The sequence below is a fragment of the Melozone crissalis genome, unplaced genomic scaffold (assembly GCF_028551555.1).
Source record: "Melozone crissalis strain CALT ecotype California unplaced genomic scaffold, PUWL_Pcris_2 ptg000029l_1, whole genome shotgun sequence".
In the NCBI taxonomy this organism is placed as follows: Eukaryota; Metazoa; Chordata; class Aves; order Passeriformes; family Passerellidae; genus Melozone; species Melozone crissalis.
Genome location: NW_026535807.1, coordinates 1816728 through 1843928, shown reverse-complemented (window position 1 = coordinate 1843928; position 27201 = coordinate 1816728). Strand labels below are relative to the sequence as shown.

At 45.5% G+C, this 27201-nt stretch overlaps 2 protein-coding genes across 5 annotated transcripts in view; one reads left to right on the top strand and one right to left on the bottom strand.

Annotated features, from left to right (window-relative positions):
* Positions 1 to 27058, top strand: part of LOC128939891 (contactin-4) — a 268549-nt gene extending 241491 nt beyond the window's left edge. The window contains exons 14-24 of the mRNA XM_054281113.1: positions 12911 to 13086; positions 14147 to 14267; positions 14857 to 15015; positions 17659 to 17808; positions 18797 to 18867; positions 20722 to 20956; positions 21491 to 21606; positions 22169 to 22355; positions 22854 to 22966; positions 24232 to 24400; positions 25311 to 27058. Of these exons, the coding sequence (XP_054137088.1) occupies positions 12911 to 13086; positions 14147 to 14267; positions 14857 to 15015; positions 17659 to 17808; positions 18797 to 18867; positions 20722 to 20956; positions 21491 to 21606; positions 22169 to 22355; positions 22854 to 22966; positions 24232 to 24400; positions 25311 to 25411 (1598 nt within the window). The 3' untranslated portion in view covers positions 25412 to 27058. The remainder of the gene's footprint in view (positions 1 to 12910; positions 13087 to 14146; positions 14268 to 14856; positions 15016 to 17658; positions 17809 to 18796; positions 18868 to 20721; positions 20957 to 21490; positions 21607 to 22168; positions 22356 to 22853; positions 22967 to 24231; positions 24401 to 25310) is intronic.
* The window catches only part of CRBN (cereblon), a 270605-nt gene that overhangs the window by 183807 nt on the left and 59597 nt on the right, over positions 1 to 27201 (bottom strand). The gene's annotated exons all lie outside the window — the stretch shown is intronic.

Below are 27201 nucleotides of genomic sequence, written 5' to 3'. Positions count from 1 at the left end.
GGACATGTCCTGTCACAGGTTTGTGGCCAAGCATTGAACTGTGAATGAACAGCACAGAGAGAGCTCTCAGGTTTTTCCTAGGGTAAGAAAAATCCCAGTCAGCTGCTGAGGACAAAACCAGTGAATGGCAGAGAGAGAGAGAGATGTAAATGAAACCAAATCCAGCAATAAAATCAAACACCACTGGGCTGCTCTTAGGGCTGCCTGAATGAAGTCAGCTCAGAGTTTCTTTTTCTCTTGTAAGCACTTACTGCTCACAACAAATAAAACTTGTAAACATAGCGCACAAGTGTTAAGCTTCATTAAATTTGCAGCAGACAATTAATTTTTTTTTCCAGGCAATTCAGAGGTTCTTCTGTAGTACTGATTTAGTTTAATTGAACATATTACCACAAGCAGACAATAAGAAATATATTGAAGAGATCCATCTGGCTCCCAGTGCAAACCTCGTGCTCGTTTGCTGGGGCTGTCACAGCCCTTACTAATTGTCTCATTTTGGCTCCTTCACAATCAGTGTGATTTAGCCATTAACATGATAAAAGTCATCTTGGTGAGGAGCTTGATATTAAAAAGCATAGATCTCCTGCCTTGCTCTAGTGCCACTTTTGGACTAATCTCCAGCCTTATTGGAGTGATATTTTCCAAAGCAGGAATTCAAATGGATCAATTCCCACGGAGCAGCTTCTGCAGGTACGGTGTGCCTGGGATGGAGGGGGTGCAGCTCTGTGAAATGTTTCCTCTGGGTCTGGGAAATGTCAGATTCTTCCCTCTCACCACCTTCTCCTTTCTCCTCACTTCTTCTCCTTCCAACCCCAGCCAACCTTCAGGCACATCGAGGCTCTTAAAACTGAAAATTGCTCAGGTAAATAATGGAATCAACACTACAGCAAGTGCTGATGCTTGTAGATACACCTGATTCAGCACATAAAGTGGGGAAAAAATATATTTTTTAGAAAAGTTCAACCATTATGTCTGAATAACCTGTAGAGGGGAAAAAACCCCCAGTATTTTTGTTCTGTATTTTTACCTCAAACCCACAATGTATTGCAGGGCCAGCATTATTGCAGGCTCTCCCACCACAGGAAAAATTTTTTAAAAAGTTAAGAATAATGCCTTTAAAAGCACAGCACTTTTGATTTAGGAATTTTTCTGAGCTCTCCCAAAAAAGCAGGAGGTTCAGGAGTTCTCCATGGCCAGCACAATACTGGGTGGTTTGGCTCATCACTGGAGATCAGATCCACACATCAGCTGAGAGGGATGACCTGTGGGTTAAACACAGACTCCTAATGAGACAAAAGCAGGTTAATTAACAGTTTTCATCAACTCGCTTCAATTTATTTTAACACGCTGCATTTCAGAAAGGTTAAAATATTTGTCAGTTTTTGAATACAGATGAAAGCCCAGAGTGGCTAAAACAAAGCCATAGATCACATCTAAATCTGAGTAAATGCAGTGTGTGTGAGTAAATGAGTGGTGTGATTGGACATAAATCATAATTAGCAAATTATTCTGCAGTCAGGCCCTGGCACAAGGTGCCCAGAGAAGCTGTGGATGCTCCATCCCTGGAACTGGATTGATTTTGCCAGAATTTACATTTTACAATTTTTTTTTTTTTTTGCCAGAATTTACAGTATTTAATCAATTTTAACTGCAATGCAGCACCTCAACATTGACACAGAGGAATAGACTGGGAATTAAAAATGTGCTATTTTATATTTGAAATATAAAATTTAAAATAATTTGAATCACTAGGCTGGACAAAATCAAGACCAAGGCCAGGTTGGGCAGAGCTGGGAGCAAAGTGGGATAGTGGAAGGTGATCCCTTCCAACTCAGGATATTCTCTTTATGCCCAGCCCTGGTATTTGAGAGATCAGGGGCCATCTCTCAGTTCTGCAGCTCTGTGTGCCTCTGCAGGGGACTCACCAGGAATTTCAGCTCTGTTTCCTTGAGATTTTAGCTCTGTGGAGCTGCTCTGGCTTGTAGAAAATGGAACATGACATTTGCACTGGACATTTTAAGCTGTGCTTAACGTTCTCCTCCTTGCTGAATGAGATCCTGCCTTCTGAGCCTGTGCTAAGGAATTAATTTGGTTTTTGTGCCAGAGGAGGGCACAGAGAGCTTGTCCTTCTCTCCAGGCATGCAGTGGGAGGAATTTCCAGGCAGGAGTTCCATGGGAATTCCACAGAGCCTGGCTGAATCAGGGTGATGCTCAAAGGGGAAGCAATAAAACAGAAAACTTGAGGTTGTTGTAGCAGTAAAACAGAAAGCTGAGATTGTTGTAGTTGTAAAACAGAAAACTTGAGGTTGTTGTAGCAGTAAAAGAGAAAGCTGAGATTGTTGTAGCAGTGAAACAGAAAACTGAGGTTGTTGTAGCTGTGAAACAGAAAACTGAGGTTGTTGTAGCAGTAAAACAGAAAGCTGAGGTTGTTATATCAGTAAAACAGAAAGCTGAGGTTGTTGTAGCTGCTGTGGCACTGGGGAGGGTGTCCCATCTCTCCCCAGCTGTCAGGAATTCCGTATGATGGGATGGGGGAGATGATGATGATGATGATGATGATGATGATGATGATGATGATGATCTAAACACCACTGCAGATCTCTGCTTCAGGTGGGGATGAAGGCAGCAGCGAGGGAGAATGAAGAAAATGAACTTCCCGTCCCTGAAATCACTGACTCACAGCAACCTGGCCCCAGGGTGTGTGTTTAACATCAAAGAGGCAGAGGAAGGTTCAGAGAGCACATTAGAGGAGGAGGAGGAGTGAGAGCGCTGCAGGCAGGAATGTGGGACAGTGTTTGGGGAAATCCCAGCCCTGCTCAGGAGCACTTTGGAGCAGCTCAGCAGAGCCAAACACCGAGGATTTGAGCTGATGGGGGTGTTGTCCCTGAGCCTGGATTCCCAACAGGTTATTTATTATCAGAGTTATTGTCAGATAATAAATCCAGGTGGCACCCAGACAAACCTGGGACAGGTCAGGGGGTCTCTGCAGCACTGCTGAATGAAAGGGAGGAGATGCTTCAATATCAGGGATTCCTGCCACCTGATTTTCCTTTTTTTTAGCGCAAGATAATAAGCAATCCCCTCAGATCACATGGAGACATTAGACTCTTGTCTTTATCCCAAAGTACCAATGTTCCTGACTCAGAAGCAGGTGGGCTCTGAAACTCATGGGATTTCATCACTGAACTGACCTGCCATGGCTTGGGTTGGCTGTCTCTGTGTGTCACACACACATTTGGAAGATGAATTTTGCCTTCATCTGAAGTTTTTAAGTGGGCCACGAAGAACCAATCCAATTTGTAGGGTTTAGCACTGTGTTTTCTTCCAGGTTTGTTGTGAATATGTGTGAATACAGAGTTTATTTAGGAAATCAGCAGTATTTCAGCAGTGAAAATTTCAGTTCCCATCCTAGGGGCACAGCAAAAAGTCTCTGTAAAAATCCATTAGTCCTGGGAGCTAAACTGAGCAGCTGACAATGAAATCCTTCCCTGCAGGAGAGAGCTGGGGTGGTGTTCACAGGGATCCCAGGACCAGGGAAGAGATGAGAATCTGACTCCATGTTTCAGAAGGCTGAGTTATTATTTTATGATATATATTATATTAAAGGAAAATTATATACTAAATCTATACTAAAAGAATAGAAGAAATTTCAGAAGGCTTGAAAGGAATAGAAAATAATGATAATAAAATCTTGTGACTTGTGGGAATCCACAAAATCAGAGGGTTTTGGGAAAGCTGCAAAAGGCAGGCTTCACAGACAGCAGAACTGTGATTAGAGCTAAGCAGCAGCCATGAGATTGGTCAGCAGAAAAATTATTTAAACTGTAGAAAAGCAAGGACAAATAGAACAATGGTCTGTGTATTAACACTCGCCTAGAATAACTCCCTGAGCTGCAGAAAAGTTTATCTAGTAAGATATTAGGAAGTTCTCAGCTTAATAATGGAGCTCTGTGCATTGTGTTTAAGGCTTACAAGCAGGTATTGTATTTGAAATAATCAAGCATTGTTTAACCAAAGGTACCTGTGCTTATAGTGCTTGGATAGAACTACTGTCACTGTGCTTTTACTTTGTGGGATTGGTCAAAAAACTTATAAAGTGAGTTGTGACATTGAGTTCTGTGTCTGCTGCCTGGGATGTGAGCTGCTGGCATCTTCCCATTGTCATAGCCATGGAATGAGGCTGATGCTGGGAAATCCAACAGCTCAAGGCAGTTCCCAGCAGTCCCATCCTGTTTGGGATTTGTAAATAGCTCTCTGCTGGCGACAGTGACTGACCAGAGAGTCCGAGCCAGCTGACTGTGATTGGCCATTAATTAGAAACAACCACATGAAACCAATCCCAGATGCACCTGTTGCATTCCACAGCAGCAGATAACCATTGTTTACATTTTGTTCCTGAGGTCTCTCAGCTTCTTAGGAGGAAAAATCCTAAGGAGAGGATTTTGTATAAAAGATGTGACAGAGAGCTACGAGTGGAAGTGTCTGGGAGGACACCCCAGCCCATGGCTGAGCCCAGCACGGGAGCCAGGCTGAGAGCAGAGGTGGAGCTGCTGCTCCTCCACCTCCCCATGTGTGCCTTTGCAGGCTGGCCCTTGGCCCTGGCCCTGGAATTATTTACATAAGAAAAACTCCTGGCTAATTTGAGGCAAAATGCCACAGAACAGCAGAAATGTCAGGGACGCTTTTTAATGATGCTCTGTGGGGAAGATTTATTCAGCAGAGGAGGCGCTGAGGATCCTGAGCCGGTTCTAATGAGGAATGGTCTTGGGGGTTGTTATTTTCATCTCACCTGTGATCCTGCCTCCCCCTGCCCCTGCCATCAGCAGCAGGCAGCAAAGCAGGAGCACAGCCCCCAGAAAAGGGAGGTTTGTCTTCTCTCTGTGCCACTAATGAGAATGAGTCACTTCCTCAGGAGGGAGCACAGGGCATCCTGAGCCAACCTCATCTGCACAGGAAACAAGTGAGACCTGCTTGGCCCAGGGAGTTCTGTCCCAGTGTTTGTTTGGTTGGCTCTGCTCTCCCTGCCATGGGGTTTGTTCTCTAATAGGTGTTGGGGCGCCAGGCTCGCTCACGCTGCTGTGAGCAAGGGAAAGTTCATCTTAAATAAAAATATCTGCTGTGCACCGTGGTGCAGGGAGACAAAACAGTTCCTAATGAAGGCCTGATCCATTTTATAGGCTGGGCAAAGAAGGCAGCAGAGACTTTTAATGACTTGCTCAAGGTCAGACAGAAAGTGAGGAGGAAAACTCATTTTATTCCAAATTACGCCAAGGCTGTGCCCACACTGGAGCAACCTTCCTCTTCATCTGGCACTCCTCCTCCTCTTTGGCTTATCTAACCCTCTTTTTGATGGAATTGTTGAGCTCAATTGTTCCCATCTGGCTGTGACTCCAGGTCCCAGTGTTCAGGGTGGTGTTTGAACTGTGTTGTGCTGTGCCCACCATGGGAGCTGGGACACATTCCCTGTGGGATCACAGCTAAAATCACCCCCTGTGGGATCACAGCTAAAATCACCCCCTGCTTCTGCTCTCTGTGCCTGGCCCAGCTCCTTGGAACATCCTGAGGTTTGCAGCTGTTGTGCAGTGTTTGACTTTACCTTGTAGGTACTTTCTGATATTGTGCATTTGCCACGAGTTAAAAGGGAATAGTAAAAAGAAAACAAAATAGAAAAATAGCAAATCTTGTCCTGTTTTTAGGTGCTCCCCCCAGCTCCCTTTGCACAATGGCAGGTGGGAGGATGAATGTCCTGGGCTTGTTAAGTGTCCTGGACACCAAGCCTGGCTTATCCCCAGGCAGGGATGACACAGCCAAGCCTTGATCTGGGTGACATTAAGGATGGTTAAGCTGGGGATCACTCACTGCAAAGTCCAGCCAGGGATTTTCTGGCTGCTCCCTAAGTTTGACAGCTCAAGAGGCATCTGCTCCTAATGAGTCTTAATTTGGGATTTATTCTGGCACAGCAGATAATTCCAAACATCTTGATGCTGATGAGGAGGGCGGGTAACAGGCACAGAATTCCTGTGGGAAAGGCCTAAAATTCACACTTGTGAGTTAGAAATACAAAACTGTGGCAGCCACTCTGTGATTCTGCAGTTTGAGAGCTTGGATGTTGTATTTCTGCTGCTCTGCTGCCTCCTGAAATTTTTGATTCATGATCATCACTATAAAAACCTGTAAAACACCACAAAAGAGCCAACCCCAGAGGGTGAGCTGTTCCAAGGGGCAGAATATTGTTGGGCACGATGTCCATGGGCTCCATGGAATCACATCTACACAATTCCCCTGGTTTGTGGTACCAGCAGAGCAGTGACTGATCCCTGAGTGAGCTGCAATTTATCTCACATTAGCTGTGATTTCTGCTGTATCTGATTAACCTTCTCGGGGAGGTGTTCATCATTTCTGCAATGACAGCAGATTATTCCCCACTTGAAGGGACAGATATCAGCTCGTCCCAATCGATGGCCCACAGAAGGTGACACCTGGAATTCCCCAGGTTATCCACAAGGGTTGTCACCAGCACCTGGGTCATTTGTCAGACACAGAGCTCTCACTGGAGGCAGCTCTGGGGTGGAGTGGGGTTTATTTCAGTCTGCAGAGCTGGGGGAGGATGTTTGAGGTTCCTGCTGCAATCAGGCTCCGTTGCGTCCTGCTGCAAAGAGCAAGAACAAATTTCCCTGAGTGACAGATTTGATTGTCATCTCCAGAGCCCATTACGTGTGATTTGCTTGGCGACAATTGTGTGGAGAGAGCTTGATTTGATCAGATTGCATTGCACTGGGTAAAATGGAGGTTAAAGTGGAGTGCTGGGGGCTCTCCTCCCTCCCTGCACTCTCACTGGAGTGGATGCATTTTCAGATGTTTTGGCTTTGAATTTGCCCTAATGGCACACCCCTCGCCAGCATCCCCCCCTGTGCAGTTCTATTCTCAATGTGTTTTCATATTTAAATAACCTTTATTTAACCCAGAAATGCAGGTGGGGTGTGCAGAATGCAATCCCCTGAGTGCTGCCCATCCCTTCTGGGCACTGGGGGCATCCAATCCTGCCAGGGAGACTCTGCCATCAGCCCTGGAGAGTTTCCCATCTGTGGGAAGCCCTTCAGTGGAGCTGAGGAGGGAACTGCTGCTCTAGGAAGGGACAGATCACAGGGAGAAACAGCCAAAGTCTCTTACAACAGCTTTCCCATCCTCACAGAAAATTCCAGACAAAGGGGCTCAGGCTCCCACTGTAATAATCCCATGTCCCCACACTGCTGAGGGGATTTCAGCCAAACAAGATAAGGATCCTCCTTCAGCAGAGCAATTTGAGCCCATCCTCAAGGCCCAGCTCAGCCAGTGTGCTGCTGGATTGGGGCTGTGCTCTCCCAGGAAAGGTCAGATGTTCCAGATGTTCCAGATGTTCCCTCCCTGCCTCCCCTAATCCCTGCTGAACACAGGGCCATGGCTCACTGCAGAGATCTGTGCTGCCTGATGGCGTGGAAAGCTCTAATCACTAATCACAAATAGTTCTAAAATCAGAGCTAAGTGACTTCAGTCCCAGCCCTAAAGTCCCTTTTCAAAACTGATAGTGTCTGCTTTTAATAGGATTATATTTTATTAGGCTGAACTGCCACAGTACACACCAGAGGGTGGAAATGCTGCAGAATCTTCTGTTAAGGATGTGTGTAATAGCTGATTGCAGGGAAAAAAGGGATAAATTGGCATAAAAGCCAAGTGCCTGCTCCTGAAAGCATCTGTGTGACTCAGCACAGCTCACAGGTGGGATATTGTAAAGGCCAAATACTGTAAATACTTAACCTTTTCCCCATTGCTTTTTCATCCCAATTTTGGCCATGCCCCATGAAGTACTCAGCCCATTCAGCTGTAATTTGCTCTGCTAATTCCTCTCTGTGTTCAGTCACTCACTGGGTTTTAATCTCTTTAATTCAGAGGTGTATTTCCCTCTCTCCTGCACTCTTTCCCTCTTTCCTCTCACTGATGACAGAGCACTCAAAGCTCCCAGAAGTTTCACCAGTCAGGTCTCAGAGGCTTTTGACTTTATGGTCCTGGATAAGTAGTTCATTCACAAACAGAAAAGAAAAAAAATAGAGCAAATTTGAGTATTTTCATGTATTGGACTTTGATTCTTTGGTTGCTCATAGAAACCAAATCCTCCAGGATTGATTTTTATTATCTCCAGACATGATGTGCCTTGGAATCAATACAATAATGTAAAATGTCATTGCAAATAGAGGACATTGATCTGAGATGCATTTATTAACTCCTGCTGATAAAAGCCAAAATGGAATTGGTGAACATGTGCTGGTGTTCAAAAAAAAAAAAAAAAAAAAAAAGGAAAATGTGTCCCAAATGCTCGAGTTAGAGTTCATCTGCAAGAAAAACACATCTTAAAATCTTGTACAGGAAGTGGTTTATGTAGATAAAGACAAATAGACAAATATATCTGAATATTTAACACAGTAACACTAATTTGAGAGAATTAGGTAATTAGCTGGTTAATCAAACTGGAATTTGTTGCTTATCAGCCCAGGTCCTCACGAGGAATAATAAGGAATATCAGCAGTCAGGAGTATTTCCAGCAGACCTTCCCTGCTCAGGCAAAAGAGGGAATGGGAGAGGGACAGAGGCTGCAGACCTCAGAGCAGGCTGAAGTTTGGAATATGATCAGTTTAATGATCTTGGAGCCTTTTACAACTTAATTATGCCATGATTCTGTAGGATCTTGTACAACATTCAAGTGCAAACCGGAATGAAGGCAAGGCTGGAAGAAGAAATAAGGAAAAAGTCTTTGGAAAATTTCCTTTAGAAGTAAGATGGTCTGAGAGAACTGCTAATTTGGGGGCTGTGGAGGGGAGGGGTTTTTTCTGTTTCTTTAGGGTTTTTGTTCTGGGTAAATATGTGAAAATCTGAGTATTCCCTTCTGTTCCTTCTCCTTTGACCTCCTCCTGTGTGCTGGGCTAGATGTCTAAATAAGCATTTAGGTATTAGCTGCAGCCAGCCTTGGAAATGCTGACATTATCCCTTCTGTGTTTAATCTGCCTCTGAATGCTCAATTGCACCAATTTAACAACAGGAGCTGCATCTCCTGACCATGTTCCAGTTCAGCCTTTATTGGAGTGATATCCTCACCTGAAATTGGATATCCTCACCTGTTATTGGATATCCTCACCTGAAACTGGATATCCTTACCCAAAACTGGATACCCTCACCTGAAACTGGATATCCTTACCTGTTATTGGATATCCTTATCTGAAACTGGATATCCTCACCTGCAATTTGATATCCTCACCTGCACTTGGATATTCTCACCTGCAACTGTTTCTAATGAAGGCCTGATCCATTTTATTTTATAAGCTGGACAAATGAGGCAGCAGAGACTTTTATGACTTGCTCAAGGTCAGACGGAAAGTGAGGAGGAAAACTCATTTTATTCCCAATTATTCCAAGTCTGTGCCCACACTGGAGCAACCTTCCTCATCATCTGGCACTCTTCTTCCTCTTTTGCTTATCTAATCCTCACTTGCCATTGGATATCCTTATTTGCAACTGGATATCCTCAGCTGCACTCAGGTATCCTTACCTGCACTTGGATATCCTCACCTGTTATTGGATATCCTCACCTGTTATTGGATATTCTCTCCTGTTATTGGATATTCTCTCCTGTTATTGGATATTCTCACCTGCAGGGCTGGCTGGATCCATCCCCTGGAGTGCCTCACCCATCCCCAGGGCTGAGCCAAACTGGGAATGGGATTCTGAGTCCACCTGGTCTGGGAACCCCCCCTGGTCAGAGGGGATTCTGCTGTGACAGTTCTGGCACACAATTCCTGACGCCGTGTCTGGCCTCATTCCAAAGCTGCTCTGACCTATTTTTTTAAGGAAAAAAAAGCATTCTCTGTGAGTGTCAGCCCCTGCTGAGGTTTGTGTCACTCGTGTGCTGCCACTGCAGCCCGTGTCACATCCTGCAGATCTGCGGATGGATGTGACAAGCAGAGCTGCCTTCCCTAAACAAATCTTTCCTCCCCATGGACACCTGATCCCTTGGAGTGGGTTCCATTTCAGATTGTGACCACCAGGCCTTAACCTTGGTGATGTAGCTTGGGAAGTGCAGCTGGAAATGCATCCCAAAATGCATCCCAGCATCCCAAAAGTGTCGGGAGATGCACTCATGGCTGATGATGGGCAGCTGATAAAGGGGAGAAGGGAAGCAATCACAGCCTTCCCACAGATGGGAGGTGATGCTCAGCTCCCTTTCTTCTAAAGAAGAAAAAAACTTGTTTAAAATCTCTTGTAGGATAAACCAAATCCACGAATCAGCCAGACAGACCTCGAGTTCTGGCACTGCGCTGGGGGAGCCGAGGGAGGTGAGGCAGGAAAATTGGGATTTCAGGTGGGACTGAAGGAGGTGACACGAGCTGGGGTGACCTTGGTGCACGCAGCAGGGAGGGCTGGGCACCCAGAGCTGTGCTGGGGCCAGCAGGGTTTGCTCCAGCCCCCAGGAGCTCCTGGGCTGCTCAGAGCCTCTGGACAAACCACAGAAAACAGGGAAGTGTGACTTCTGTCCCACAGAGAGCATCCTCTGAGAGCGCTGGTGGGGAAGGCAGGCAGGGAAGGAGCTCTGCTGTTCCCGAGCCTTCAGTGACACCTACAGCCTGTCCCTGCCAGTGTCACATCCAGCTGTGCCACCCCAGGGGTGCTCCAGGCCGGGCTCAGGGTGGATGGCAGCAGGAATTCCCCAGGGAAAGGTTCCTGCAGCTGCCCAGAGGGATTTAACTGAGGTGTGCGTGTGGGACGGGGGACAGTGGTGAGGAGTGGTTGGACTTGGTGACCTTAAATGATCTTTTCCAACCTGAATGATTCCAGGATTCCCTGGAACCTGCAGGTGTTTTTGGAAGCACCAGGCACTCACAGTTCCTACAGGAGCTGTGCTGAGCTGCCCTGGCCTCCAGCAAACACATTTCTTGATATCATTTATATAAATCTTAGAATTATATTTCTATATTTCTATATTTCTATTCTGTTCTCTCTATTGCAGGTTTATATAAACCTATAATGTTCTAACTATATAAACCTATAATATTCTAATATTCTATATAAAACTATAATATTCTAATTATATTCTACAATATAAATATTCCATAAAGAATATTTAATTACATTTAATTAATATTTAATTGATATTTATATCTAATATATTCTACAAATGTAATTGTATAGAATTCTGGAATACAAATTACATACCAGAATTCTATATTATAGAATCTATTTTATATTCTAAAATTCTTTACAATTATATCTCCTATTCTATATATTATATATTTATATAATATATATAAATATAAAAATTTTATATTCTATATATTATGTATTTATAGCCTATATATTCTTCATTCTTTTCACGTTTATAAACATCTGAGAAATATTTCGTGTATTAATTCATTGATAAATTAGTTGTCTTACCAGTTGTTCTAAGAGCTCCTCTGCTTGGTCAGAAGTGAACACAAAATACAGACAAATTAAACTTGTCCAAGATAACACAGCCAAGTCCCTGAGGACTCGATCTGAAATCTCTCTAGACAGCAACAAAATCTTTCTCACCACCTCCTGCAGACTTTTGATAAGGCTGAAAATGCAGGAACAGCTTTGCATCCCCTGATTTCTGTGAGCAGCTCTGCCCAGTCCATATCTGTGCTGCTGTATCTTTATTATTTTAGCAGAGAATTAAGCAGTTGGGCAATAGGCTCAGGAAGAAGTTGTTGAGATTTTGGTGTCATGTAGCAGAGATTGAATAATGCTGGTATTATTTTAGCATGACAGCTGTGCAGAGTAGATTTTTGGAATAAGCAAAAATATCTATCTCTGTATGATTTTCAGACTTTTGGTCTCATTGTTAAGCAATATTTTTTCTCCTTTTCCTTTCCTCTGAGGCCCTGTGGAAAAAACTGCTGCATTTTTGTCAACAGAAATGGAAGAGAAATGTTAACTTTAGAGGCAGAGGGAATTCACGGGCACAGACGAGGAGCTGCAGTCTGCATAATGTGCCATGGCTCATCTTCCTGTGCCACCCCTGCTCACACTGGGCTGAAAAACAGACAATTGAAGCAGTGCTGGAGGAGCTGTGGAGCCCCAGCTGTGAGGAGGGGATTAGGATTAGTCCTGAACAGGGTGGAGCTGCTGCCTGTGTGTGACACGGACCCTGCTATGTCACACATCCAGCTCTGGGGCTTCCCTTTGGAAATGTCCTGGTTTGGGCCTTCCCTTCTGCTTCAGCTCCTGAACTGCCCCTGCCTGACACACATCAAAGTTTGGGCTCCATGCTGGGCAAGGTTCTGTTGGTAACACTCAGTATTTTCCTTTTTTCTTTGTGGGGGCCCAAGGAGAGGATGTGAGATGTGGAGCCATCCCTCAGAGCGTGGCCAGTTCTCAGTAAATATAACAACAATAATCTCTGCCTGATCTTTGCCTTCCCAGGTTAAAAACTCCTGGTTTTAATGCAACCTTTTTGTTTCAGTTTTGGTGATTTTACATTTAAATTAGGAACAACAGAACAGCTTTTTGATAACCATTGTGAGCAGTGTATGTGTGAAACAACTCTTTGAAGTGAGAAGATTCAAGTAAGAGAATCTGTGATAAAAAGTTTTAATGGAGCCTTTCGGATCTGCTGCACTCTTTTCTTTCCTCCTTCTTCATCAGGATGGTGGCTGGGAGGGGATTCTGTAAGGTTTATTAAGTTTATTATTTTTAACCCAACAACTAGAGGAAGGATAAACCCAAAGTTGGAATAATTCACTTGTTGATTTAAGGCCCTTCCTAAGGGGTCACTGCTTAGGATCTCTCTCAGCCCTGCAATGCCTCTGCTCCTCAGGAGAACGAAAATAATCCCTTTTTTCCCCCCTTTCTTTGTTGCTTGCAGATCCAACGCGGGTCATGGTGTCCCCTTTCAGCATGGATGTCACAGTTGGAGAAAGCATTGTCCTGCCCTGCCAGGTGTCCCACGACCACTCCCTGGACATTGAGTTCACCTGGTCCTTCAATGGGCACCTGATAGACTTTGACAAAGATGGGGACCACTTTGAAAAGGTTGGAGGGGTAAGTATCAAATCTGACAAGGTGGGTCATGCAGAAAAGGTGCTAACAGAAGGAACTGGATGAAGGCAGCAAGAAAAAGGAGGGAAGAAATGGAAAATTTTCAGCAGAGGAAGAAAACTGGGAAGGGTTTTGCATGTTGCTCTGAGGAAGGTTTTGAGAGCAACAGGTCTCAGGCATGGTGACAGTTCATGTTTGCATGGTCAGGAGTGAAATTTAATGCTGAAAGGAAAAGGAGATACAATTTCCAAGCCTTGCTCTTATCCCTTAAAAAAAAATCATTAAAAGATGAACTCAGATTGATACACAGGGCTCACAGCAGCAGCCATGGCTTTTTGGGGTGACTGCTCCTGTTGTGCCCACAGAGCTAAAATTACAAACTTGATTAATGTTCCTCAGTCTAAAGGCCACAATCATGAGGTTTCCCTGAGATTTCCAATGTATCAAATGCTTTGTGTCTGGAGAGAAACAGAGAGGCTCTCAGCATCCACTGCTTCCAGAAACCTAATTAGTTGTATTCAACAGTTAATCAGACCTGCACTTGGCGTTTGGAAAACAAATTACCGCTGGTGTGTGATGCAAGATTTCCTCAGAGAGCGCTGCTCTCGTGATCTTCAGCACAAAAGTCCTGGGCAATCAAATTGCTGGCTGGGACACAAAGCCATGAAACTACTGCTGCTATCTCCAAATTTGGGCCGGGCTTCCCTTGCAGGAGGGATGGAGACACAATCTGGGCCTCTGGATGGCAGAGAGGGTAAAAATTGGAGATCCAGAGAGAAAAAGGAGCAATCAGAGTGAACCTGTCCTGCACTGTCACGTTGTTTTGATGGGGAAAGTGCTTAACAGCCCCCAGCCCTGCTCCTGGGAGGAGCCAGGATTTTAGGGATTTTCCCTCTCCTACCTTCCAGGCAGGCTCCCATCCTTTCAACAGCCATGGCTCGTACTGCTGATGTTTTCATCAGCCAGCATAAAGTAAACCCATTAGTCACAGTGTCCTTCATGTGATAATGATGTTTACGGCTCATTAAAAAGTGATTGTAACCACTTTTCCCTCCTTTATCAGCAGGACTCAGCTGGTGATTTGATGATCAGGAGCATCCAGCTGAAGCACGCAGGGAAATACGTCTGCATGGTGCAAACAAGTGTGGACAAGCTCTCAGCTGCTGCAGACCTGATTGTAAGAGGTATTTGAATTTTGCTGCTGTTGCTGGTGGTGTTGTAGGATTTAAGTAGAATAATAGTTAGTTTGTCGCAGGGTGAAAAAGAGATTTTTGAGGTTTTTAGAATGGGGGCATGGGATGGAGGGATTTGGGCGTGCCTTGTCCTTCTTTCTTCTTCCTAGCCTCCATGTTCTGGGTGATGCTGGCACTTTTGGATTGGTTTAGAGTAGAAGCTCACTGTCTAACATAGATGATAGGTATTGGGAAGTTATGGTAAATAATGTAGTTTTGAGTATAAAAAAAACCCACCACCCTGAGGGCAGGCAGTGTGCCTGAACCTGACCTGCCAGACAGACCTCAGAGTGTCAAGGAAAGAATGTGATAGATAAAAAACAATAAACAACCTTGAGAATGAGAACAGAAAAATCCTGACTCCTTCTTTGACTGCCAGGCTGGGAAAAAAAAAAAAGCTTGTACATATCTCAGGGTCACTGTGACCAGCAGAGACTCTGAGACTGGAGGGGACGGTGAACCCAGCGCTCGCTCCCCCAGTCCCTCGGGAAGGTGAAGCCGGCTCTTCCTCCCCCAGTCACGGATTCTCCTGCACCCCCAGGTCCCCCGGGCCCCCCCGAGGCCGTGACCATCGAGGAGGTGACAGACAGCACGGCCCAGCTGTCCTGGAGGCCGGGGGCAGACAACCACAGCCCCATCACCATGTACGTGGTGCAGGCGCGCACGCCCTTCTCGGTGGGCTGGCAGGCAGTGAGCACAGGTAAGGCAGCCTGGGGGACACACCTGGGGGACACACCTGGGGGGACACACATGGGGGACCCACCTGGGGGGGGACACACCTGGGGGGACACACCTGGGGGGACACACCGGGGGGGGGGAGACACCTGGGGGACACACCTGGGGGGACACACCTGGGGGGGGACACACCTGGGGGGACACACCTGGAGGACACACCTGGGGGGACACACCTGGGGGACACACATGGGGGACACACCTGGGGGGAGACACCTGGGGGGGGACACACCTGGGGGGGACACACCTGGGGGAGACACACATGGGGGGGACACACCTGGGGGGACACACCTGGGGGGGACACACCTGGGGGGACACACCTGGGGGGACACACACCTGGGGGAGACACACCTGGGGGGACACACCTGGGGGGGGGACACACCTGGGGGGACACACCTGGGGGACACAACCACCCCAGGGACGGCAGGGAGGGACAGCACGCTGCTGCTTGAGGGAGCAGGATTGTCACCATGGTATTTCCTCAAAGATCCCTTCGCCAGGATTTTTCTCCTGAGAAGCCTCAGAAAATAAATGTAAACAATAGTTATTAATTATAAAAATAATTATAAGCAATAATTATAGCGATATTAATATAAACAATCATTATAACAATAATTATAAACAATACCATAATTATCTGATTGCTTGGTAATGTGGTCTGGAGGTTGCTGACCAACAGGTGCATTTTTGATTGATTCCATGTGAATTGTTTTAATTTAATGATCAATCCCAGTCCAGCTGTGTTGGACTCTGCCACAGGTTTGTATTATTCTTCTTGTCTAGCCTTATGATGTATCCTTTCTATTTCTTTAGTATAGTTTTAGTTATGATATGATATAATATAATATAATATAATATAATATAATATAATGTAATATAATATAATATTGTATCAGCCTTCTGAGATCTGAGATTCTCCAAATCTGAGAACTTGGAGTCAGATTCTCATCTCTCACCTCATCCTGGGGACCCTCCCAACAACACAACAGAGGATAGCTGGATTTTTATTTATTAAGTTCATATTAGGTGTTGTGTTTGAATCCGATTGGCTAATAATCTCTCCAAACTCCATTTATTGGTTGGTAATGGTTAGGGTGCATGTTTGTCAAACTTTTCTCTTTTTAGATACTTTATCTTTTTCTTTTTCACAATTCTCACAGGATCAGCTTTTAATTTTCACAGGTGTAAATTTCATAAGAATGGATTCTTTCCATTTCCATTTTTTTTTCTATTTTTTTGTTTCTTTCTATTTCTATTGTTTCTTTCTATTCTTTCATAAGAACAGATTGTTATGCAAATTGATTTTCATTTTTATAATTTTTTTCATAAGGGAATAAGTAGATTTTCAGTGTTAAAGGATTCTATTTTTATGAAAGCTGCCAGGTTTCTCACGGGAACCTATCAGGCCAGCTATTAGCTCAGCAGAAGTAATAAGGCCTGATTTACAAGCCCTTTCTTTTATAAGATTTTTACCTGTATGTAACTCCTCAGCACCCAGCCAGGGCTGCTTTGGCCAGCTCTGGCCCCTGCTGTGAAAAGCAGTTTTCCTGGCTGCAGAGCACTGCTCTTATTAAGTAGTTTCAGGTTTGGCAACCCAAAGATTTAGGGTGCAGTCAGTGCCATTACTCACCCATTTTTCTCATGAATGTTTAAGGGAAAACAGAATGAATTCCTATCTCCTGTTGCCATGCTGGAGATATACAACAGTAATTGTGGCCTATAAAGACATCCCTCAGGGACAGACAGTGTCATCCAGCTTGTCTTTAAGGAGAATTATTTTCCTGATAGAGGGAAAAATCCCATGATGTGATTGCTCATTCCGTCACAGGTTAATTTTGTTCCAGTAACCATTAAACAGAGACAACAGTGTGTTTCAAAAAGAGAAAAATACAGACCCTCCAAACCTGTTGTCATGACACTTTGTTTTTAAACTGTGGCAATTTTGGAGAAACTTTTTAATTGCAGGAATTTCTGGGCTAAAAGCAGAGGGGCTTAATGCTGCCTCTTTCACTTCTTTGCAGTTGGCAAAATGCTAGAAAGATGAGAGAAAATTTACCAAGTATTTCTTGATACTTACATTAAGCCCTCACCTCTAAGGAAATGAGATTCCCCATGCCTTTCTCCCAGCATTATTTTAATATTGATATTTGATTTCCTTACACCCCAGTTCCAGAGATCATTGATGGCAGGACATTCACAGCCGCGGTGGTGGGGCTGAACCTCTGGGTGGAGCACGAGTTCACTTCTTTGCAGTTGGCAAAATGTTAGAAAGATGAGAGAAACTTTATCAATCCTTCTTTGTACTTATGTTAAGCCCTCACCTGTAAGGAAATGAGATTCCCCTGTGCTTTTTCTCAGCAGTATTTTACTATTGATATTTAATTTCTTGCAGCCCAGTTCCAAAGATCATGGGTGGCAGGACATTCACGGCCACAGTGGTGACGCTGAACCCCTGGGTTGAGCACAAGTTCGCTTCTTTGCAGTTGGCAAAACGCTAGAAAGATGAGAGAAAATTTACCAAGTACTACTTACGTTAAGACCTGTAGGGAAATGAGATTCTCCTGTGCTTTCTCCCAGCAATACTTTAATGTTTAATGTCCTTGCACCCCAGTTCCAGAGGTGATCGACGGCAGGACGTTCACGGCCACGGTGGTGGGGCTGAACCCCTGGGTGGAGTACGAGTTCAGGGTGGTGGCTGCCAACCTCATCGGCATCGGGGAGCCCAGCAGCCCCTCGGAGAAGAGGAGGACAGAGGAGGCTCGTAAGTGGGGCTGGGCACGGGGGCTGAGGGTGAAATCTTTGTGCAATAAATGCCAAGAGATCCCCCGGCTGTGGGTGTAGGAGCGTCGGGGGTGGGATGGTGGGGATGGACGGAGATGAGAGATCTCTGCAGCCAGGTCGTGGAATTTGGGGTTTATTGCAAAGGGCCAAGTGCAGGGCCCTGCTGGGAGCTGCAGCCACAGCTCAGAGAAGTACAGAGAGTGGTACAGAGGATGAGAAAGAGAGGGAGGGTAAGAGAGTAAGAGGTCAAGTTTCCTGTTACAATATAATAAATTTTCTGTGTTGAATATTCTGATTCTCACTAACCAATCTAGTACAATACACAAATCCTATAGCATTTACATACAGCCTATAAGAATCACTACATTACCACACTGTTTTACATTTTAAACCCTAAAAACTCCTCTTTGGGCTCCTTCTGCCAAGCTGTAGGGTCTGCTCTGACCCTTGGATCTGCCTGCAAGCAGAGGGTGTTATTTCACCAAAAAGGGATTACCTTCAGCCACCTACACCATTTTTCCAGTCATTCAGTAACTGAGGTATCTCAAAGCTTGCTTTCATTTTAATCTCACTTATAGTTTCTACATTCTCAAAATCTTTTGCCAGGCAATCACATTTATAAGGCTTTCCTGTTTCATCTTCCCCAACAGTGGGGAAGCCCTGGCAGGTGGCTCCTCTGTTCCACATAAGAACTGAATATGAAACAGGAAAATAAATAAAAGACCTTTTTTAATGGAGGACAAATGTTTAAACTGAACAATTAGAGACTGACTACACAAGTTAATTGACATACTTTTAATGCACTATTGTTGACATACTTTTAATGTGCTGTTTGCCATGGCAAATTAGTCATTTTAACAGTTCCTGGCCCCAGCAGTGTCCTGCTGCTGCACAGCTCTGCTCCATCTCCATGTGGGTTTTGGGTTCCAAAGCTGTCACACCCATCTTCTGCATTTATGTTTCTGCAGTCCCTGAGGTGACCCCAGCCAATGTCAGTGGAGGTGGAGGCAGCAAGTCTGAGCTGGTCATTACCTGGGAGGTGAGTCTCACCCCAGCCCCCCTGAGCCTTCTGGGGATTTCAAAGGGTTGGCAGCAAAAAAGCCCAGACTGTGTGATAAAAACAGCCCAGCTGGTCAGAGGGAGCTAAAGGACAGGCTGACCCCAGGGAAATGGGGAGCAGGGACGTGGGGAGCACGATTTGCCACCAGCTCAGCTCCCCCTGACTCCCAGCACATCCACAAGGCAAAATGTGGATGGCCAGGAGGTAAAACAGAGATTAAACAGGCTTGGAACATCCTGATCTGGTGGGGAATTTGGGGAATTGCTGTGCTGGCTCCCAGCTTCCTCCCTCCTCCTCCTCCTCTCTGGGATATAAGGCAGCAAACAGCTCAGAGCCAGCACAAGGCATGCTGGCTTTCATTGCTGCTGATGGCAGCCAGTGAGGGGAGATGCAGAGAAGAGAAATGTTTAATATTCCTAAAGGCAGACAGGGTTAGAACTTTAGTCATTTGTCTGCTCATATTTTCGTGTTGTGATGCGATGCAGCTGGCATATTTCTCCTAAAAATGAACTCCACTAGACATGCTAACGCTTCCATTTAGCACTATTTCTGACCAAGCTGGCAGAATGAATCACCAGAGATATTTCTGAGGTTATTAAAAACCTATAAATGGGTTTTTGTCCTCACCACACAGCTCAATGTGCTAAATTTCCTCCTCTGTTGGACTAATTAGTTACGCCGTGTTTCCTCAAGATACTGCAATATGTTTCAAAAACACACATGGCCAGAACATCAGCCGTTGGTTTGAGTTGTAATTTGCACAAAATATCATTTGTGTTTTGATAGAAGAGTGGTTTTACTCTTTTAAATGTCCAGAGGCCTTTTCTTTACATGAGCCTTCCAACACAGAGTAGGATGCAGTCACCAGCAGTAACCCCTGCTGAAACTCCATGGACATGCAGGGAGGGTGGCCCATAATTATGGATTGTTTTAATACTGGAACCTTTGGGTTTAGTGCAGCTTTATGGGGGCTGCAAGCCTCAGAGTAGGAAGTGTCAGTGTGTCCAGGGTGTGTTCTTTGGGGCTTCAGGTGTGATCCCAAAGGCATGAGAGCAGCTGCATGTGTGTTGAGAGAGCAGGAACTGTGTCCTTGCTTCACCCCAGCAAACCTCAGTCTCTCCAGAAAGCCTAAAATTACATCAGCAATGGAGGCCCCATCTAGGCAGGGAGGGAAGGAAAATTATCTTTAGGAAAAGTGTCTTCTGGAGGTGCTGCTTCCTGTTTCATGGAGCAGAAAGGCTCTGGTGCAGGCAGGATGGGGTGAGTTCAGGTTGGATGTGACGTAGGACCTCCTGCACCTCCATCTCCCGTGCTGTGTACAGAATTACTAAATCCCAGAATCACAGAATTACTAAACCCCAGAATCACAGAATTACTGAATTACAGAATGCCAGAATTACAGAATCACAGAATTACTAAACCCCAGAATCACAGAATTACTGAATTACAGAGTCCCAGAATTACAGAATCCCAGAATTACAGAATTCCAGATTCACAGAATCACACAATCACAGAATGATCAAATCCCAGAATCCCAGAATTACTGAATCCCAGAATAACAGAATCCCAGCATTATAGAACCGCACAATCCCAGAATTACAGAATCCTAAATTCACAGAATTGCACAATCCTAGAATTACTGAATCCCAGAATCCCAGAATCACTGAATCCCACAAATCCCAGAATCCCACAAATCCCAGAATCCCAGAACTAACTAGTTTGGAAAAGACCTCTGAGATCCCCAAGCCCAGCCTAGGAACGAAGATGACCCAGAGGGATCCGCGGGTGCCCCAGGGCAGGTCAGTGTGTGCTGAAACCCATCCCTACCCACAGACGGTGCCCGAGGAGCTGCAGAACGGGGGTGGCTTTGGCTACGTGGTGGCGTTCCGGCCGCTGGGCACGGTCAGCTGGATGCAGACGGTGGTGGCCTCGCCCGACGCCGCGCGCTACGTGTTCCGCAACGAGAGCCTGCCGCCCTTCTCGCCCTACGAGGTCAAGGTGGGCGTCTACAACAACAAGGGCGAAGGCTCCTTCAGCCCCGTCACCGTCGTCTACTCGGCAGAGGAAGGTAGAGATGAGCCCTCCTCACCTTCTCTCCCTAAACCAGGCCTAAACCACGATTTTATGAAGCCTTTCTTTAATAATATCGTTACTTGTATGTAACAGGGTCTGAAAGGCTTTGGTTTCCACCTTGACACATCCTTTGATACCTCAGCCTTGCTCTGATTTAAAATAAATGGCGAACCGTGATTAATTCTTTTCAATAGTCATTAAAATAACATTAATCATAATGAAATCTTTTGATATTAATGGAAAAGTAATATGTAATCTGGGAAGAATTCTGTGGAGATTTAGTATGAATTAATGTCCACTGATTAGAAAATTTTCCCACTTGTCCTAATTACAGTACACGGTATTCTGGGTTGAGTTTGGTAATGACATCTTATTATTTCTGAGGGAGCACAGCCTGACAGGCCATCGGTTTGAAACGTGGACATTTGTTTGCTTCCCTCCTTGTGCAATGAGGAAAATAAATCCCCTGATGTTTGGGACTAATTGAACATAGAATTGAAAAGTCTCACTTCTATTTTTATCTGCCCAGAGCCAACGAGAGCCCCAACCACTGTTTTGGCCAGAAGCATTTCTGCCTCAGATGTCGAAGTCTCCTGGGCTCCCCCGTGGGAGAGCCAGCACAAAGGAAGAATTCAGGGATATGAGGTATGGGAAACAATGCAGGATCCTTTCAGCAGCCAGCCTTGAGGGGACACAGCCATGTCCTCGTGCTGCTCCTCCTGCCATGGGTCTGTTCCTGAAGTGGATTTGTTTCTCTTTGCCTCTGGTGCACAGAGATTTCTCTCACGAGGTTAAAAACTCCACCGTTCTCTGACATGGTTTAAAACTCCACCATTCTCTCTCAAGGTTAAAATTTCCATCATTCTTTCACATGGTTTAAAACTCCACCGTTCTCTGACATGGTTTAGAAGTTCCACCATTCTCTCACAAGGTTAAAAATTCCACCATTCTCTCACAAGGTTAGAAGTTCCACCTTTCTGAGTGGGATCTGGCTGGACGTGCAGCCCTCCGTGCAGGTGCTGCCATGGCCAGGCTCGGGGAGGGAGCTCTGCAGCCAGGCTGGTGCCCAGCAGGGCCAGGGATGGTGGCAGGGAGCAGGAGCTCACCTGGGCTGGTGACAGGGACAAGGGGGTGCTGCCAGCCCCTCTGGGGCCGGGCACTGCCACAGCCACAGCCCTGCTGTGCCTCAGCCCTGCTCTGCCCCCAGGTGCGCTGCTGGCGGCACGACGAGAAGGAGGAAAACGCCAAAAGGATCCGCACGGTGGGGAACCAAACATCCACCAAAGTCAGCAACCTGAGGGGCAATGCCCTCTACCACCTGGCAGTCAGGGCCTACAACACGGCTGGCACCGGCCCCTCCAGCGCCGCCGTCAACGTCACCACCAAAAAGCCGCGTGAGTGCTGGCAGGGATGGATGCCCTGGCGGGGTCCAGCCACTGCTCCCCTCTCTCATTTCCCAGCTCTCTTGAGCCTGAAGGAGCTGTCAGACTTCTCCTTGCCAGGCTTTTGTGCAGATTTACCAGGCTCAGCCTTTTTATTTCATTTTTTTTCGTGAGGTTCTTCCCGGTGTTAAGTAAGCAGAGCGTGCAAAACCGAAATCACAGCTGTGCAGGCAAATTAAATATTTATCTCAGTGTTCAAGAGGGCTTTTTTCCTCTGGTCTCAGGCATGTTGAGCAACTGACTGAATCCCTTTCTCATTTAAAGCCCCGTGTCGTGTCACACCTCGCGTGACCTTGAGGACACGGATCAGTGGAGCATCTCGTTAGCTCTCCACAGGGACAGGGCTCTGGCAGGCTCAGCTGTGCTGCTGAAGCCCCACTGGCACTGGAGGGGATCCAGCTGGGAATGGATTCTCCTCAGTAACGTGGAGCTGTCTGGTTTTTGGTGCAGCGCCGAGTCAGCCCCCCGGGAACATCGTGTGGAATTCATCCGACTCCAAGATCATCCTGAACTGGGACCAGGTGAAAGCCCTGGACAACGAGTCAGAAGTGAGAGGCTACAAAGTGAGTATTCCCATGGTGCATTCATGATTTCCCAGGTCAGATCTGGGGCATTCCTCTATAGTCAGAGCCATGCCAGTCTATGTGAGCACATTTTTCCTGCAGCTCCCACCTGCAGAACTTCTCTCCTGCCTTCTATGGAAGCTTCCCCACAGCTGTAGTTGGCTCCTTAATTGCAGATAAATAAAATGCTTTTTTAATAGCTCCCATTTCCTTCAAAAAGCCAAGCCAAGAGGAAAAGAAAGAGAATCCTCATTAGAGGCAGTTTTAATAGGACATAATTTAACTAGAGAGAAACCTTGGGAAGAATTCAGCTCCGCCGCCTTCCACAAGGGTTTCATTTAGCCCAAAAAGACATTGCCCTGGGGTTGGAGTTGTGCAAACATTTCCCACCAGAGCCTGAGCCAGTGAAGGACCTGGCCATGCTCCATGTTTTATTCCCAGCCTGGAATGCCAGCAGCTTGGTGAGCCTGTGCCAGCTCCCTCAATTCCTGCACCAACTCTTAAGTGTCTTTGGTGCTCTGCATGAGCTCATCAAAAATAAGTAATTCCTCAGGGTTTTTAGTCCAAACCTCAGATGAACCTCAGCAATCTGGACCAGATTTTCACTACATATTTTAGGTTTGAAATGCAAATTAAGGAGTTGGTTGAAAGAGGGAGAGAGAGACTCATCACCCTGGAAAAGCATCTAGAGAGTTTCTAAAACATTCTCCTTTAACTTACTGTAAGGGTAGCCCAACCACATGGATTTATTTCCTGAATCATAGCAAAACATCGCCTATTTTTCTTCTTTTTGCCTAGAAATCTTGTATTTTACGACACAATTTATGATATAAATTAGTACAACTCCCACAGCTCAGAAGGTCGTTCACAAAAGTCATTTATTCTGGGAAACCATCGGTGGCACCAACTCAGTTTCCAGAAGCAGCATAATAAGGAGTTTCTGACCTCTATAAAGAAGTTTTTACTTCTATAAGAGTTTATTTTAGCCTGACCAAGGCAAAGGTTTCTCTGAGGGGCTCCACTAGGTATCAGTGCTGTGTTGAGTGTTGCGGATCAGCATTATCCTCCTGCCAGTGTCACCCCCTGCCACCTCTGTGCTGGTGTCCCCAGCAAATCCCACATGTCCCCTGTGTCACCAGACCCCTCCTGAGCATCAGGGGCAGGAAAAGAGCAGCAGCACCTCTGGACACCCCGAGGTGGGCAGCTCTGAGCACAGTGAGCAGCTCTGCCCTTTCTGCCTCCTGTTGTCTCTCCCTCGGCCGCAGGTTCTGTACAGGTGGAACAGGGAGAGCAGCACGTCTGTGATAGAAACAAATAAAACCTCAGTGGAGCTGTCCTTGCCCTTTGATGAGGATTACATCATCGAGATCAAACCCTTCAGCGACGGCGGCGACGGCAGCAGCAGCGAGCAGATCCGAATCCCAAAGATATCCAGTAAGGATGGGGGAATGGGCTCTGGGCCACAGGGCCCCACCAGCAGCTATGCCACTCCCTAATTCTGATTGCATCCCAAAAGCAAGATTCAGCCACAAGAAACGCCATCCTAAGTAGTTCTGTTTGTATTTAGGTTTCCAGACGCTTTCCCCTCTCAGTTCTGTGTGTTAAATGTTTTGTTTCACTGTAATTCACTAATAACCAAATACAGCATGCAAAGGCTTCTAAATCTATAAGGCTGCTGTACAGCCATATCCCATTGTGTGCTGGATGCATAAATATTTATTTAGGGAAATGAGGTGGTGTAGAAGAACAAACACAAGGAGTATTTTATTACACAACATGGCTTTTGCAAAATCTCCATGTCCCATCTTCCATTAATAATGTCCCGCTTTATAAGCTGCATTAAATCAGGAGCCTCTGCAATGCAGGAATATGGCATTAAAATAACAGCAATGTAAAAAAACCTGGGTGAGAGCAGAGTTCTCCCCAGCGTGGCTGTGTAAACCATGCAGAGGAATTTAATCAGCAGCACAGGAGAGGGAAGGGGAGCTGGAACATGCCAGCTCCCATTTGGCTCCAGACAAGGGGTCACAAAGCAGGTACACGGCTCCTCCAGGATGGGAGGCACAAGGAGCAGCTGGAATATGGTGGAATTGTGAAAAATTACCAAATAATGATAAACAGGCAGCGTGTGAAATAATAGAACTGTGAGAGCAGCCTCAACACAACAGGGGCAGGAATTGAAAAGAAACCAAATATTCAGTTGGAGAGGTGACCACGAAGAGGAGGAGGGGGCTGTGCTTTATCCCAGGAAGGGGAATTCAAACCTTGGGGGAGGTGGGTTAAGGATGAGCTCAGGGGTTGTTCTGTGCTCACCTCTGGCTCCTTTTCCCCTCTCCCCTCTCAGATGCCTACGCCAGAGGCTCGGGCTCGTCGACCTCCAGCGCGTGCACCCTGTCAGCCCTCAGCACAATCATGATCTCCCTCACAGCCCGCTCCAGTTTATGACAACAATGACATCGAGGACTTCTTCTTTATAATATAAGCAACATTTAGCTAGTTGTTTTGGAGACACCCAGTACTAAGTAATATTGTGGTTTGAGTACATCTTACTACTGGAAAAAAAAAAATGTTTATGCTTCTTTAGGAATGGCATTATACAGTACTTCCTCAAAGCAAATATAGCTTTGTCTGAAGTTTCCTTGGAAACTCTGCAATGCACTGAAAACATCTGTAATACGATGTTACCAAAGCAGTTTACATATGTCCTTATATGCATATTTTTTATTATATATTTAGTGTTTTATAGAATTTTTTAAAGTTAACATATGATGTAGATATTAATTTTTTTCCTCTGCTATAAAATGCTACGGACGACATTATCACGAAAATATTGTTTGGGATTTTTTCCTTTTACGGAGAGTTCCAAGTTGTTCCTGGCAAATTGGCTGGAGTTGACTGTACAGTTTTACAGGGCACAACTGCTCCAGACCCGGATTGTAACAGGCTGAGCTTCACTGGCAGTTCCAGCGACTCCTGTGTTGAACCCAGGGCTTCTCTCACACGTTTCATCCAGAGCTCTGAGCAGGACAAACTCAAAACACTCAGAAGAGCAGAATTTTGGAAAACCACCTGGGTTTTTTGGTTGGTTGTGGACTACAGGACACGTAGCCAATATTGCAGCATCGTGCAGCAAGGAGGGGCTGTGAAATTGCTTTGTCTTGATCATAATTAGCATCAAATTGGGTGGGGAAAAGAAGATCCTGCAGAGCTGTGACATCTGTGGTGACACAACGGGATGGCCACCGGCCTTGTGCTGGGTGCACGCCCAGCTCAACCCTTTGGAGATTAATTCCAAGGAAATTCCTCCTGTTTGGGGATTAATTCCAAGGAAATCAAAAAGCTGCTCTAGGTCCATTCTTGGGGACACAACTGCTCATCCTTGGTAACTCCACTCTCCAGACTACGCTTGGGAACCTGACCTGGAGCAGGAGCGGGGCTGCCCCAGCTCCAGTTATCCATGGAAAAGTGGGAATCTCCCAGAGATCTCTGCTGGAATTTTGCCTTTCCTTAGAAACTCTTCCCAGACGCCTGGAGGCAGAACAGAGTCACACCAGAAAATGAAAATATCCACACTGGAATAATTCTTCTCAAGAGAAGGACTGTTTGTTACTACGGGGAATTTTGTAAGTTCAGACGGGATAACGCTGGAAAAGGCAATGGAATTTTCTATACAATTTTCAACTTTCAATGCGCTGCAGTGGTATTTTTTTTTTCTCCTGATAGCTTGAATTTGCCTGTAACTTGTCTCTTTTGCTTACAAAATAATACAGTTAACTTTTAGACCTTCTAAATATATTTATTCAGTAACTCATAATCAGGATTCCACTTGTGTAAAAGTCAGGGTTGTTGACCAGAGAAATATTGTCAGTATTTCAAGCTGTGTTCCTTTCTTAGTTTGATATGGTTACTTCTATGTAAAAAAAAAAATAAAACAAGAAAAACCTTAAAAAAAATCCACAAAACCAAGAAAAATTAAATAATAAAAAAAAATCTGTAGTTTTCTCCCTGGTGTAAATGATATTTATCAGTGATCTAGCAGATGTAATCTTTTTTTAAAGGTATTGGTAATAAATATTCTGTCATTTGTAAAGATACCTGTCTTCCAGGAGCATTTTTCCTCTGCTTTTTGTTCTGCCCAGTGAGAAATTTCCCCTCAGAGCCTGCTGAGACTGTCACTGATCTGAAGATACAAGAGTTGGTTTAAATCAAAACTTTGTGAAGGCAGAAAAAAAAAA